Below are 15791 nucleotides of genomic sequence, written 5' to 3' on the forward strand. Positions count from 1 at the left end.
TCTATATCTTATTCAGAGCTGCTGCGATGACCCACTTTCTGTCGAGAGATCATTAAAATTTTATGTGAATCAAGTGTATGGGGAATAAAAAAACACAGCAAGAGTTTTAACAGCTCATCAGTGGAGATAGAAGAAAGAAGTAGAGACTGCCTGGGCTGTGCAAAATACACTATTCAGTATTTAATATTAAACTGTTTGGTTTTGAAAAATCATAAAGAGTAAAAGTACTGCAAGCAATTGTTCAGAATAATTAGATTTCCTTTTATTGTATATGAAAATCATGATCAGCGTGATATTGGGCCCAATAATTTCTGCTGAAATGAAGCCTCATAAATTATACATTTCAATACTCTATGATGATATTTCAACTGTTTATGTTGGGCTAGCTTACATCGTCTGGAACTGATGTTATATTGAGCAACACATTACATCAATGTTTCTTATTTTGCTTGTGTTTGACCAAAAGAAAAACAAAAGATATAGCAGAATTGTAAAGGTGAATGAAATTAAACTTTACTGCTTGTCTTGGAGATGTCATTGCTTTGTCTTAGATGAGTATAAATATGGAACATTTATGGCCATGGAGACAAGCAGATGATGTCACCAGGCCAAGATGAAATGTGTGGAGAAGTGACCACACTCACAATAAGAAAGCATGTTTTTGACATTATGTTTAAGATATTTTAAACCAGTAAAACACATCTAGATGAATAAATGTAAGATAGATGAGTTTAATTCTATACTGTTAAACATTACAGGCAAAGCAATAACATCAGATCCTGTAGATCCTGCAGAAAGGTTACATATAGTGCCCCTTTAAAGACAAAATTGGTTTTATTTCGAAGCACTCTAATATGCAGTAAGTGCAAATGTACAGCTGTTGAATGAAAGTCCCTCATCCATTTGTGTAATTGCCTTGTTATTTTTGTTCAAACGTTTACAGACTTGAAAAGCCTTTGACATGTTGTTCTTCATCCTCCCTGATCTGTAGTCAACATCCATGTTCGGTGTGACATTGGCATTGGTCGGCCTGAGTTTAGGAAAACAAGCCGGTCGTGTGCCTTGGCCCCTGTTTCCTCTTTGCCTGCTGTTTGTAAAGAGCTCTGCCAGGACTGATCCAAATGCAGCACGTGCACCACTCCACTCTGACAGCTCCAGCTCCTTTATCAGAGAGCCCCACTGACCTTCTGTGACCTACTACAACAACAATACTTAACAATATTTAATAACCAGAACCAGCGGCTGATTTATAGTATATCCAGGTTTATTGGGTTGTTCAGACAAATAATAATAACTGAGGTGTGTTAATGTTTTTTCCATACAGAGGCAAGTGAAGTATCACTCATTTAACTGAAAACTGAAAAAGGAAACGTTTTATTTCATACCAAGCTTATTGGTCAACAAAGACCTCTCCTATTTGTCTACACTAAACAGCTTAAATGGGCTTTCAAATATCCGTCAACAATGGTCTGTGATCAGCTTGGGACACTGTGTCAGTAGAAGCATGAGATGCACCTATTGATAACACTACTGCTACAACAGTAGAGGAACACTGACAATATGTGTACATTATATAAATTAAGTATACATTATATAAAACCCACTATATGTTTCTACTGCTGCCATGTTACTTTAGATATGCCTACTATTATACAGAGAACTGTTTTTATCAGCATCAAGCTTCACAACTGAAAAGAATCCAATATACTGCAATAACTTTTCAATTGTATACTTTGACATAGTACCACATCATTAGGGACTGATGTCATATTGAACATTTGTCAAGTTGTGTAATTTTACCCCCACTCCCCATGCACTTTCCATAAGGTACAGACTTCTATTAGACTTCTGCAGTTTATTTTCCTCCCATGTGCAATACTTGCACTAAACAAATTACTCCTTTTGTACAAATAACTTTTTCAGCGACTGAGAAGAACACCGTTTCTTGGGATTTAGTCTGTGGATGGCCACACAATGGGATGGTATGGAGCAAGTCCACATTCAGCAGCATCCTGTCAACCAAAATAAATGGTCCATTAGCTCAGTGGGACTTTTTCACCCCCATAAATTGCTACTACAGCAAAGTGTCTCCTACAAATCCCAGTTCACCTGAGGTACGCTGGCCTTGAGGTATGCCAACAAACTCCCTACTACGAGAGCAAGGTACTGCTCCACTTCTGCCCTCCCGAGATGAAGAGCACCTCAGTGAAAAATAGTACAAATAGCCTGTACATATATATGATAAAGAAGGAAAGATATGTGCGGTATGGTGACATAGATGGGGCCTATAGTTTTCTTGGCTGCATGGTGTCCTGTAAAGAATAGGGTACAATATCGATATGATTTGATTATTAAAATTACAAAAATAAATGTCTGTCTGTCTATTCCCTGTAACTGAGTCAAGAAATTTTAAATGTGAAAACTGCACTGTGGTTTAGGCCCAAGTTGTTGTCACAGATAAAAACTCAAGCCACTTGTTCACTGGCAGGCTTGGCTTGCAACTAATTATGCAACACTGGCAAGTTTTAAATTAACATGAAAAGGCTTTGTTATCCAACTGAACAGAACACATTTATGAATTTGGTTTTTGGAGACTACTCACATTTAGCCCCTCTACTTTAAGGGTACTTTTAATAATGTTTAACCATGTTATAATAGACTTCTCACATTATTAGCTACAGCAAAGGTGCATGTTTTTCAATGTTTTAAGTGAAATAAAAATCTATAATGAAGGAAATGTCGTTATTTCAGTCTATTTTTTGATTGAATGTTACACAGTGGGGTCTTAAGTTTAAGCATTAGCGAGGCAAACTGAGAACAAATTAACCATGGCAAAGGCAATCTTTTAAACAGATCAATAAGCATTTTGAATTAGCAAAACCATTCTTTGAAGAGGTGCAGTGTAGTGGAGACTCAAAGCCTACTAACTTTTTCTCAGATCAAGTCAGTCAGCTATAGCTGCTAGTTTAAGTAAATGTGCGAGCTCTATATATAGATAGTGAAATATGATATATTGGAATAATGATGCACTATCACCTCTATAAATCGCACAAAGAACTACCATTCAGAAGGTGGCCTGGCCTTAGGGGGGAAAGTTACACCAAAATAAAAATTTATAAAAATAATGCACAATTCAACAACAAAATTTCAATATGCAGCAGAGTAAGTGTTTACACAAACAATGAACAAAACCTCTTCATGCATTGCACTTTTTTTTTTTTTTAACAGCCAAAGTGGGGCATATCATGTGCTCTGAAAAACAGAAAACCCCAGGGAGATTCCACTTTTGTCTAATTTAGTGTACACACAGACACAGTGTCTTCACCGTGGTGTTGTGTGGTAAAATTCAAGTGGAAGTTTGAGTGGGTCAACATCAAATTGAAATATAATGAGAAAAAAAAGCAAGCCAATAACCGGAGCAGCACATGTCAAATAGACCTTCAGAGCCCCCTAGTGGTCAATACATCGCGATTATTTCAAGTCGATCCATGATTAAAACGCTCAAAAATAAGGATCTACATGGGATGCCAAACAAAAAAAAATTACATAACAAATCATAATAGCATTCATAACTGGTGTGTACATTTGTGCATCACCGCTCCTTTGACATCCACATCCTCCTCCATCACTCCACAACATCAGTGGGAGTGACTGGAGAGAAAAGTATAACCCCTGAACATTACACTATCTCTGCAAAAACCTTTAGGCACTACAGTGTAGTCTCCTAGCAACCAACAAAAAGACTAAGCAGTGCAGTGAGAGGTGACATACTCCAAACCCTGATGCACATATTCTGTTTATGAGGAGCATGCAATGGGAAGATACAATGTGCTGTTATTTCAATTATGTGTTTAAATGTACATTTTAATTAGCCATCACATGCTGACATTCTTATTGCATAATTTAATAATAAAATACAGGACAAGGCATAGTATAAATACCTCTTCTGTTTTTTATATAATTGCACTTTTTTTTTTACTTTTAACTTTAACTTTGCTTTCTTTTTTAAAATTTTATTTTACAAGCAAATTGCCCTGATTGATTTTCAACAGTCCAGGGTGGGATTAACTGTTCCTATAATGAAGCATCTGCCACATCCTCGGGACTTTTCCATTCATTATGAAATCTTTAATTAACTTCTCCATTCTTATTTGTTGCTTTGGGTCTAATGGCCACACTTGGTTCAGCTCTAATAAAATCATGCCTTCTCTATATGGATCTTAGTGTCTCTCTAGGTGTAATTCTTCTCCATCGGCTCTGACACTGACAGCAGGTAAAGTCTAAATCTTGTAGCACACCAGAGCTCAAAGGGCCAAATACCCCCCACTACAGAGACCAGAGCTGAATTTGATGGCAGCCTCTCTGGAGCTGCAGGGAGTCTGCCCAGGTGAATTACTTTTCCGTTTCCATTCCTTTGTGAGAAGAAATATTGTAGAGTTTGATAATAACACTAAACATCTCTCAAGCTCAGTGAGAACTGAACAACATGTTTTGCATATCTGTTAGAATAGAGAACATGTGTCAGGTCTTAATCAGCATTGCCCCCAAAACACACTTTCACAGTTTTCTATAATATTCTGTTTTTACATAAATATTTTGTGTGCCTACGGTTAAGGCCTAACATGTTCTGAAGTGCATGGAATTTTTATTGGTATATCAGTTTATTGCAGTCATCTCTCAAATTTTATTGCTCCAGTAGTACAATATGCAGTCCGAACAAAGTCCTACTTTTTAAACATAATTAGCAAAATCTTTCCAGAATTGTTAAGCGCTACTGGAAATGGCCACTAAATGTGACAGACCACCTCTCTCATAACTATTCACTGGAAGTCCATTTAAAGTAGTCAGACAACATACTGTAATTGTTTTATAGTGAAAAAAGCCCATATTGGACACAGTTCAAAGGGAACATATAGAATCATTTTCCACATTAAACTGGTGAAATAAAATGGCACATCACTGGCAACACTTCATAAACTTTCATACAAATGTTGGCACAGTGTGGAATAAAACGTCCAAGTGCAGCGTAAGCTTTAAGAGGCATTTGAATCAGAGTGAACTAAATACTGCCAATTTTCATTTGCATATAGATTATTTTTAGTAGCACAATGTAAATCTTATAGATGCCAGTTTAATGTCCTTACTCCCTGCGGATGTTTCTGTTTGTCAAGAAAAGTATTTTTGCAGCACATAAACTCTTTCCAGCCTTAAGCCCCTTGTGAGACATGTATTTTTTATAGATCACTTTTTACTTCCAGTCTTGAATCCAAACGGGGCTTGCATCAAACATTTCCTTTTTAGCCTGCCACAAACTCTATTTACTTGAACAGCCAACATTAATCTTAGAATCCAGAAGTATAAATTGGGACTAAACAATTTTGAAAAAAGAAAAAATATGGCAATTTATAAGACAAATATTTGCAGTATCAGACAAAATATTATCTAAACATGGGTCTAAACAACAGGGTTTTATAAAAATGAGAGACATATATCATAATGACCCCCAAATGACTGTGGTCTAATATTTGCTCACAGTTGGTCCTTCTGTAGATCAAATATAAGGTTTTCTGTTTACTCCATTAAAGCAAATCTTTGACAGAGCATCTCTCCTTCAAGTTCTTTCTGGAAAGTCTGTTACACGCAGAGCCTTATGGGACATGGCAGCATGATGTCATCTTTGTTTTTAATGAAGTTGTATGTAGGTTCAAAGAATCCACAAGAGGCGTTACCAGGGAAAGGTGACAGCAGGGAATAGCTACCTTTAAGGACATTTGTGGTTGCACAACACTCCCTGTGGTGCTGGTGTAAACTGGTTGTAAGCAAGAAGATAGTCACAGGTAATGCCAGTTCTTAATTTTGGTCTTCACTTATTAAGTATACAATATAAAACCATCATATAATTTTTGCACTGTTTTCCTTATGACCTCTTGTATATACCCGAGACATTTTTATTACTTATTTTGTATTTTATTTTTACTTATACATATCATATATATATATATATATATATATATATATATATATATATATATATATATATATATATATATATATATATATATATATATATATATATATATATAGCCTATATATAATTTGACACACTAAGTCTCTTGCTATTATTTTTGCTGCTTATTTCGAATTTACTATTACCATTTATATTTTTACTCTTTGTTATTATAATATAATGTGATGTGTAAGCTACTGTGTCCAAATAATTTCCCTTCTGGATCAATAAAGAGTTATACTGTACATTGCTATAGTCATTACTGTGTTTACACATAAATAAGTTTGAGTTTCTAGAGCTTGGATTTATTATTAAGATAGGTTTTATTGTTGTTTTACAATTTTTCAACAAGCCAGACAATGACCATAAATAGAATTATAAGCTTTCTCATGCTCATCTACATCTTATGTTATAGCATAAAATTGCCACAGAAGAACAGCAGGGCCTGTTCGATCTGCTGGGACTCAAATTAAATATACTTTCCCTACAGATCAATAACCCTCTGTGAGCCAGAGATAGAGGGGAGTGTTTGGTGACATGACATTGATGGCTAGACTCCACAGGTCAACACACAGTGGACCTACAGCCTGCAAGCACAAGAGATTACTAACAATACAGTAACAATACAGTGTTATGCAGTAACAAAGTACAAATGTGCAAACTCGACTACTTTCAGGCACCAGAGAAGCCGGCTGTGCCATAATCATGCTATAGCACATAATCTGGCCTGGTAAATACTAACACAAGGCTGCAGAGGAGTGCAGCTGTAGAGCCAAATGGATTAGAGCTCACGTTCACTTGGTCAATAGTAAACAGGCAGACAAACACTTCTTTCCCCTGGGTGAGATACTTACACAGAGTGAACATGGTGCACAAGCACAGGACTTAAACAGATTCTTTTGTTTGAGTTTATAATGCAAATATACAAATAGTACACCAACCCAGTTTTACACTCCCAGTAATGACACAAATACATCTCCTTTAGGTATCTGCTCCTATACTACAGCAGGAACTGAAAATATGTGTTGCTATAGGTGGAAAATGTGCTAAACTGATAATATGGAATGGCATTATATGGGCTATTCATTGAGATAAGCAATCAAATTGAATACACACATTCATAAAAACAGTAACAATAAAGAATGATATTTATCATCTGCACATCATATCTATGAACGTTGATCCACAGCTTGAATACATCTTATTTGCACTGGTCAAAAGACTTTAGGCATGCCAGCTGCAAAATTGCAAAGGTAGACTCACAGGTAAGATAATCATTAGGTTATAAACTAATAGAATATGTAGTATTAATTATAGTTGATTATATCACATAATCAAATGTTAGGTATGACAGTAAGGGGCGAAACACCCTTTAATATTCAGATTTGGGCCAAACAAATCACAGCATTGACTTCAAACAACGCACAGACATTCATGTTAACATCCCCAGAGTTTTTCATTTATTTTGCTGATATTTTTAATGTACACAGATCTGAACTCTAGCTGGGCTACACAAACACGCACCAGTGTATTTTTCACAACATATTTGGAGTTTTGAACCACTTCAGATTTATTTGAAAAGCCAGTACTGCAGGAGGCCTTTCCAGCACACTGCTTCTATGAGTTCACAAGCAAGCTTTTCCCCTGATGTTGTTTACTTTGACAAAGTTGCCATGGGCTGGATAAACTGAAAGCCACAGAGCTTGATCATTGGTGGTGTGACTGTGATATTTGGGGTCACATACATTCCTTGGAGATTTTTCACTATTCTCTTTATCGTTCTCTCTGCACAAAAAAATAAAATAAAATCTGAAACAGAAGCAAAAAAGTAAGAACTCTGAAGTGTTATGCTTTGGAAATATTAAGACTGTAGACAAAGACTACAATTGCATGGGAGATAGAGTTCATGGAGAAACATGCATTTAGACTAGGATGAAATTATGTACTTAAATGTAAATGGAAGATTAAATCTTTAGCTCTCTCAAATCTTCAGCTAACTTTCAGCATCAACTGATCAACACTTAACTAACTAAAACATTAAGCAATCATTCCTCCTGCCAAATAGCCATTGAAACTCAGGAAGACAGAGGTGGGGTCTGGGTATGTTGTATAAAGTATAGGAAAATCGTAAAGTCATGGTTAGCCAGGCTAGAGCACAGGTGCATCGATTTCCATTCTTCCCTTTGGCGCAAGGTCTATTCACAGAATGTGACTGGTTCCCTCATGGCGAAAAGACTGTCAATACACCTTAAGAAGAAATATTGTGGTTGTAAGAAGGAAGCTGATGTCTCCTCTCTTACTGGCAACTCTAACATCATCTCTTCACCAAAAAAAAAATAAAAAAATAAAAAATCATTCCTCCTCTCATATCCAAACGAAGTCTGTCCTCTTTGACCATCTTCAAAGCAACAAACATTAACTGTCCCTCTCTGAAGTACTATCACTTTAACAATATACAGTAAGGAGTTCTTCAACGCTTTTAGATGGATATGAAAAGACATACTGGCATACTGAATAGAATGTGTATAAATGGTTGAAAAGAAATCTGGCCAAAGGCGTGGGAGGATGCCAGTGTGGCTCCCTGTACAGTATGCTGAGTGGGAGCAGGGCCACAGCTGGGGTCTTGGCTTTCTCTCTGAACACATCTTCAAGCTCTTCAGGCTTATGCTCTCTTGTTACTATAAAATATCTTATCGTGAAGTATTTTTTTCAAATGACTCTGTGCATATGTCTTTGCCTGCAATTCTTTGTTGTTACCCTTTTGTTCCAAGCCCCCCAATTTCATTTTTCTCATTGTCTCTACAATGACTGAGATTGGCTCTGTTGAAGCCCTTGAAGGCAAACAAAGTGACAAGGCCATTAGGAAGACTCATTTGTGCACTGAATTACTCCTGATTAGGGCCATGAACCCCAGCCCTTCCAACATTTCAGCAGTGTATGCACATTTAATTTTTGACACTTGCATCAATGGAAATTAATGATCTTGCTATACAAAACATCTAGCTACACAAGTATTATCTACTTGTGCAAAAGAAAAAGCTTGTAGTTATGGTAAGATGAAAAAATAGACAATGTCATATGGTTAAAAAGGTAATAATATCAATCATCTTTGAGACTTTAATACATATTAATAATGCAATGTGAAGCTTGATTTTCGTTGTAGCAATTTGTTGCCCCCTGCAGGAAGAGCAGTATAAGCATCCTGCAATTTTAGCCAATCGTTCATTGACCATTTGCTCAGATGCAGTCCTACATTGCCATCATGTGGTAAAAAATATATATATCTTCCAGAATGATAGTCTCTACACATCATTATACCTGAGTATGTGCCATACAATACTTACAGTTTAAATAACCTAATTGGAAGTAATTGTATGGCATTTAGGGGATGAGTGGATAATTTTAGGGCCAAATCGTGGGTAAGTTAAATTAAAATTCTACTTAATCTCCACTGCACTATTTCATGGTAAACTGGTGTGTCCTTTGCAAATCTTCATCTGTGAATTAAGATGAGGTTTTATTAAAAAAAAGAAAAAAAGAAAAAAAAAAAAGCAATTTAGGCGATAGGAAAAATCATGATATTGAGCCTATTTTAGTTTAGACTGGCAACGAAGAAGAACCCCATCTTCATCTGTTTATTAAATTACACCATTTGCAGTAAAACATGCAGTTCTCTAGGCACTGCTGAGGGTTTATACAGAATTGCAGTGACATTTGTTGAGATCAGTTAAATGAAGAAGAATGTCAAGGCAATGCAAACTTGGTATAGTCCCTTAGGCTTAAAGACTATCGTGCTGCTTGTATGAGCATTAAATAACAACAACATTAACAACAATAATATTGAGTTACCAGAAATGATTGCATTGGCTTCATTTATAATTGTGATAATATATAGCCCACACCAACATCCAGAATAGTCTAAGTGACGCACAATGTAGTAATTTCACTGAAGAAAAAAACAACAACAATACTTTAGTAGGCTATTGCATTAAAAGTTGTGCTGTACATATGATAAAATGCACCTGACTACAGCCGGGGCTGTATGCAGCCTAACCACTCTAAACGCCTGTAGGTGGGAGCGGTGTAGCCTCGTCCATGCCCAGCTGGAGCCGGGTTTAAGGAAGCGTCTGTCCGCCTGCAGTCTGCTGTTGGTGCGTCTACGGAGAGAGCTAGAGGCGCGGTGTGAGCAGACAAGAAAACCCAAACATCACGACGGCCGCGCCAAACACACGGACCACCATAAATATGAGCGTAAATCATCGCATCTGTCGTTTTGTGTTGTAAGCAGGTAGGAGAAACTGTGAAATCTTATTTCTAGATGTGACTAAAAGCTTGGGCTAAGGCTACAAATCGGGTTCAATACAAAGGCTCACAGTGGCAGAGAAAATGCCGGGCTGCAGCAGCCTGCAGGCCCGCCTCTGTCTTTCAAGTCACCGATACTCGCTTATGCCCCCGATGTTTACTTCATATAAGCCCTCTTGCCATTAAATCAACACAATTCTTTTATTTCAAGTTTTAAGGGACATTTAAGGGGCGCTTCTATTGGTTAGTGGGCTTATACCGATGTTTTTTGACTTCCATGGTGGCCGGTAGTTGGTTGCTTCTGCGGAGTCTCCTAGTGATGCATGCCGGGCTTCAGTGCAGTCCATGCCGCATGACGAACGAGGGAGACCGCCAGGGTGCACCACGTAGCCATGTGCTGCTTTAGCACAATGGAAGCAAAACACGCAAATCATGAACGCGATTGGTAGCCCTAGACATTGATAAAGCTATACATGTAACAAAACTTTCTTTACCTTAAGACTTAGATCCATAATTTATGTCAAAGTTGTTTCTTCGCTGCTAACTTTGGCATTTTAGCTTTTGGTTTCTTGAAGACATGGCCGTCGTTTTTCCCCCTTACGTTTACTTTACATTTAATGTTAAGTTAGGCTGCTCATCTCAGTCTCATCTCTTTACATCTGTGAGCTAATACTCGTGTTAAACCGAGCTTTGGTGAATGCGACTGATGCGTTTAGCAAGCCTGCCAACAGCGTTATGTAGCTTTATCTTCTTCGGCGTAGCATTATTTCAATTACCAAGTTGCTTTTTTTAGTTGCGCATACTGAAACCTCTTATTGTTAATGTATATACATAGAATTTTAAGTAAATTTTAGGGACTTTGGATGTATTAGTGTTCAATACAATATGGCAGAACAGAGACAGTAATTCAGCATTTCTTGGTGACTGATTATTACTTGTGTGTTTCTTCCCCAGATTCAACCATGTGATTGTGAATGGAGGTCACAACTCTGATCCACCTTCACTAGAATGTACCTAATGAACGCACCTCCTGTTGCAGTGACGCGCACAGAGTGGAGAACATGTGGCACACCAGGAGGCTATAGCCTTCCACTTTGCCTCAATGACTCGGACAGTGACTTGTCCACCAGAGGCACACCTATCTCAGACAAAGTCCAAATGATCATTGAGAGCCTACGGAGCACTCAGTCCTCAGTTGAGATGGGAGATGAAAAAGAAGGGAAAGTGCTATCAGGACAAGATGGACATCCTCAAGTCTGTAAGGTAGCAATGGGGTCTTTTGTTGGAGCCAACTCCAAAGCCCAAGGCCCCATTGTTAACCAGCTCAAGAGTCCTACAATCTGTAACAATAGCCATGATTCAGACAGTGATGATTCTGTGGACAGAGGAATTGAAGAGGCTATACTTGAATATCTAAAAGAAAAGGATGGTCCTAAACAAAAGAGTGAAACATGTTCAGAGGATTTCCAGCCTTCAAAGATTCCGAGAAGTCCTTCTCCTATTCCTGGCATATCCCGTCTTAATTCTGAAAGCTGTTCATTTTTTACTTCAAGCAAAGATTTACCAAAAAATATAATAACAGAAAAGCTGATTACACCTACCACATATCCGATTAAAAAATACATCAAACACAAGGCTTCAGTTATTGAAGGCTCATTCACAAAGCAAGAATCCAGCAAACCTCCAAGCAGGTCAGATGTACCAATAGATCAGACTAACCACCCATCTAAATATTTAAGTGATCTTATCAAGTTGAGCGCAAATCCAAAAGAGGATTCTGACTCCAGCAGTGATGATGGGATTGAAGAGGCTATTCAGAAGTTTCAAATGGAGAAGAATCTGCTAAACAAAACAGAGACTCAAAACACACATACATTAAGTGAGGACTCTGATTCAACTAGTGATGATGGCATTGAAGAAGCTATTCGCCGCTATCAGCTCGAGCAACTCAAGAAGAAAAGCATCCTTAAACCCTTGTTCAACAAAGCTAAAAAAACTGTCAACAAATTCACAACAAAGGAACACCATGGACCTAACACAGGAATCACAAAGAAACACAAGCTGAAAAAGAAAAGGAATAAAATGAAGAAGGAAGTGTTATCTGGCATGTCAAGCAATACACTTTTAGACAGCATTAAAGGAAATGTACCGCACTCCTTTAAAATTGAAGCTTTGAAGGGTCAATCCACTCATCCAAAGACTAATACAACAGCAGAACTTATGTGTGCTGAGGCAATACTAGACATTTCTAAAACTGTCATGCCTGGAGCCTTTCAACAGGCTCCTGGTTTCAGCAACACTTCTTCACTTGATGCTTGTGCACAGACTTCACCTCCTCACATTAAACTAGAGGATGAAAGTGATGACAGTTCTATTGACAGTGAAGATGGCATTGAGCAAGAAATAAGGAGATTTCTTGAGCAAAAAGCACAAATGCAGAAACAGACAGTGGGCTCTGCTGTGGCTCCTACACCTAGTGATGAAAATGAAGAGGCTGTAAAAACAAAAAGTTCAAAGAAACCTGGAAGGCTGTCTTTAACAAAAAAAAGGAAACAAAAAACTGAAAAACTTAACTTTTGCACTATGTCAGCTTTGAGTAATGTCAAAGGCACAATATCTTTAGCAGACAGCAATGATGAATCTACACCCCCAGCAAGTCCAATATCAAAACAACAAAGGAAAGAGCAAAGTGGAGACAAAAGCAGCTCACTTGACAGTGATGAGGACCTTGACCTGGCAATAAAAGATCTTCTCAAAACCAAAAAGAAATTAAAGAAAAAGACAAGAGACTTAAAGCGTAAACCAGAGAAATGCATTAAAAAGGAAATGCAAGGATCTGTTTCTCTGTCTAAAAAGTCAAAACCTGATCCACTCAAACAAAGTATTCTCAGACAGTCAGAAAAGACAAATTATGAACTGAGTTATTCTACATTGCCCAAGGACAATATTTCAGAAAAGACATGCAACACTAGTCAAGAATCTAACATGAAATCAGAAAGTGAATCTTATAAAGGAACTGATTTGACCTTCTCACCACTGTCTAAACCTATGAAAGATGAAGACAGTTCTGTGGACAGTGACGACAGCATCGAGTTAGAGATTAGGAAGTTTCTCGCAGAAAAGGCCAAGGTTGCAACATCAGAACACCATAAAAACCAGACTGTATCAACAAATGGTATTTCTCCAGTTTGTGCTGAAAATAAAACAGAGGATGTTAAACAGGAAAATCAGCGGGCTGAAATTCCAAGTAAAAACATTCTTCTACCAGGACAGTTGACTGAATATAGACCTGTTACTGAAAACATACTGCCTAAAGAAAAAGTGCTACTTTTGTCTCCCAAGCATTTAGCCCTAAAACACTCTCCTGCAGGTGCACAGGCCCTCTCCTCCAGCCCAACCTGCAGCCAGAGTTTGTTAGAGCCTGCCGATGGTGCCGGAGCTGCTGCAAATGCAACAAGAACTCAAAAAATTGGTAGTGGAAACATCCAAGGTGCAAGTCTGTCAAAAGAAGGACAATCAGTTTTAAATCCTAATCTCACTGCTTCTCAATCTGCATCCATAAAATGGCGTCAAAGCCTGGGATTACCTATTACTGATGCAAAAATACGAACTCCATTCCAGGTTACTTCATCCAAAATGAGTGATACATCTTTGACAACAAGGCCATATCAAACTGTTCAGAATTTCAAAGTACAAAATCCAGTTTGGTCCTCTGCAAAGACGATCACTGCATCTTTTTCTCGCAGTAATGAGATGGGGTTTCACCGCCATGCTTTGAGCTTTTTATCATCTGCTAGACAGCATCCAGGGCCCTTTACACAAGCACTTGCTTCTGGTCGCAGTTCACAATTCCCTATTGAGGAAGAGACTAAGAGCATGGTGCATATATCTAAAGACAAAAGTGTATATGTAGAACTTGAAACAAATAGAACAAACCATGTTCAAGTCCGAAGCAGGGACAGAAGTGAGGGCAAGGAATGTCAAGATGTGCTAACTGCTAATACTAGAGAAAGAAAGAGTGGAAAGATGGAGGAAAAAGAAGTATGTCCGAATATTAAAGAGGAAAACTTTATAGATGAGGCAGATTATGAGTCAGGAAACGAGAGCAATCAAGAGAAGAAACAGGGCCTTTCCACATTGTAAGTATAGCCATGTATGTGGTTGATGTTTTTACCCATTTATTAAACAGTTTTGTTACCTGTTCATAGGTGTTACTAACAGTTAGGAATGTCTATTGAAACATCATCGTAAATTTTCAGTGAACATTTTAAACTTTTCATATGTGAACAATTTAAGCCAATCTCAAAATTACTCCTATTTTTCATTATTGAGCAATAACAGCAACAGGTTAGAAATATTTTTGTAAAGAATTAAAGGCCACTCTCCAAATAACATGAAGCCTAACCTGCTTGCATTCAAAATAAAACATCTTCAGTGACTTTACCTTCAGAGTGCCCTCAGTTCTCTGAATAATTTGAATTATCCTGTCTAAAAATATGCCACTATTACAATTTATTACCTCAACTGTTTTAATACCCACAGATTTAATTCAGCTCAGTTTCAGTTTGCAGTTAATCTGAAATTGTCATGTAAACTGTTTTTTGAAATTCATATGTAAAAGATATTTATTTTTGTTTATAAAACTCTTACTGAACATGCTGTGCATTTTGTAAATATTTTGTAAGTGTTTTTGTGTTTGTTCCTTATTTTACTTTTTCATATAAAAAAAAATATCTTGCATCTGCGTAATAAAGAGTGTATAATAAAGATCTGTTTGGTTATGAATGTCTGTCTTAATATTTTATATGGAAGTGGACTGATGATGTTGCTTGCTCTGCTTGCTCAGGTCTTTATCAAGTGCCATTGACCCTGGCTTCACATTCAAACCCTGCATAGCTCTTACAACTGAAGAGCGAAGTGAGAGATTCAGCAGGAGGTGTATGGATAACAAATGCAGGAAGGTACATTCATGTAGTGTCTAGGCTTTAGTTTTATTTGTGAAAATGCACTTAACATAACAGAAAAAAGGTTATGATGTGCAAACTACTATCACTAGGGAATAATTTCTTGGAGAAGTGGGAATTTACAACAGTCAATTCAGCATGTTAAGAGAAAGCTTCAGTTTGTTCCTGTACTGAGGTAGGCCAATACCAAATGACACATTAATATGTATATGTGATTTAAATGAGTGGATTTTTTTTCAGGAGAAAGGAAGCAACAAGTCTGCAAATATAAAGAGGTTTATGGACCAAAATGGCTTGTATTCTGTTCAAACATTGTTGGTGAAGTTCAGTTTGTTTAGCCAGTTCATTCATTGTATGTTTTTGATTCCCACTGCATGCGTATTTTCCAGTAATAAGTTTTAACTTTCAATTAAAATCCGTTATTGTGGGTGACGAGGTGGCTTTCTTTAATCAGTACCTCATATTGTTAACGAAATTTCTTTTTGAGACAAAACATGAATAAAGCTGAAAACCATGAT

General features: G+C 37.3%; 1 protein-coding gene across 1 annotated transcript; it reads left to right on the top strand.

The window, feature by feature from the left end:
* Nucleotides 1-10107: 10107 nt before the first annotated feature.
* On the top strand, nucleotides 10108-15790 carry ppp1r26 (protein phosphatase 1, regulatory subunit 26). The gene is made up of 5 exons (XM_055153695.1): nucleotides 10108-10295; nucleotides 11264-14448; nucleotides 15156-15270; nucleotides 15366-15448; nucleotides 15514-15790. The coding sequence occupies exons 2-5, from the start codon at nucleotides 11318-11320 to the stop codon at nucleotides 15542-15544; spliced, it is 3360 nt and encodes a 1119-aa protein (XP_055009670.1). The 5' UTR covers nucleotides 10108-10295; nucleotides 11264-11317; the 3' UTR covers nucleotides 15545-15790.
* The last annotated feature ends 1 nt before the right edge of the window (nucleotide 15791 follows it).

Source organism: Boleophthalmus pectinirostris, unplaced genomic scaffold (genome assembly GCF_026225935.1).
Source record: "Boleophthalmus pectinirostris isolate CB_2022bp ecotype Guang Dong unplaced genomic scaffold, ASM2622593v1 HiC_scaffold_18, whole genome shotgun sequence".
NCBI lineage: Eukaryota > Metazoa > Chordata > Actinopteri > Gobiiformes > Gobiidae > Boleophthalmus > Boleophthalmus pectinirostris.

Excerpts from the sequence above, each read along its gene's own strand:
- ppp1r26 (XM_055153695.1), top strand. The coding sequence starts at position 11,318 with ATGTACCTAATGAACGCACCTCCTGTTGCAGTGACGCGCACAGAGTGG. Across the intron at positions 14,449-15,155 it reads AAACAGGGCCTTTCCACATT|GTCTTTATCAAGTGCCATTG; the intron begins GTAAGTATAGCC and ends CTGCTTGCTCAG. Across the intron at positions 15,271-15,365 it reads TGGATAACAAATGCAGGAAG|GGAATAATTTCTTGGAGAAG; the intron begins GTACATTCATGT and ends TACTATCACTAG.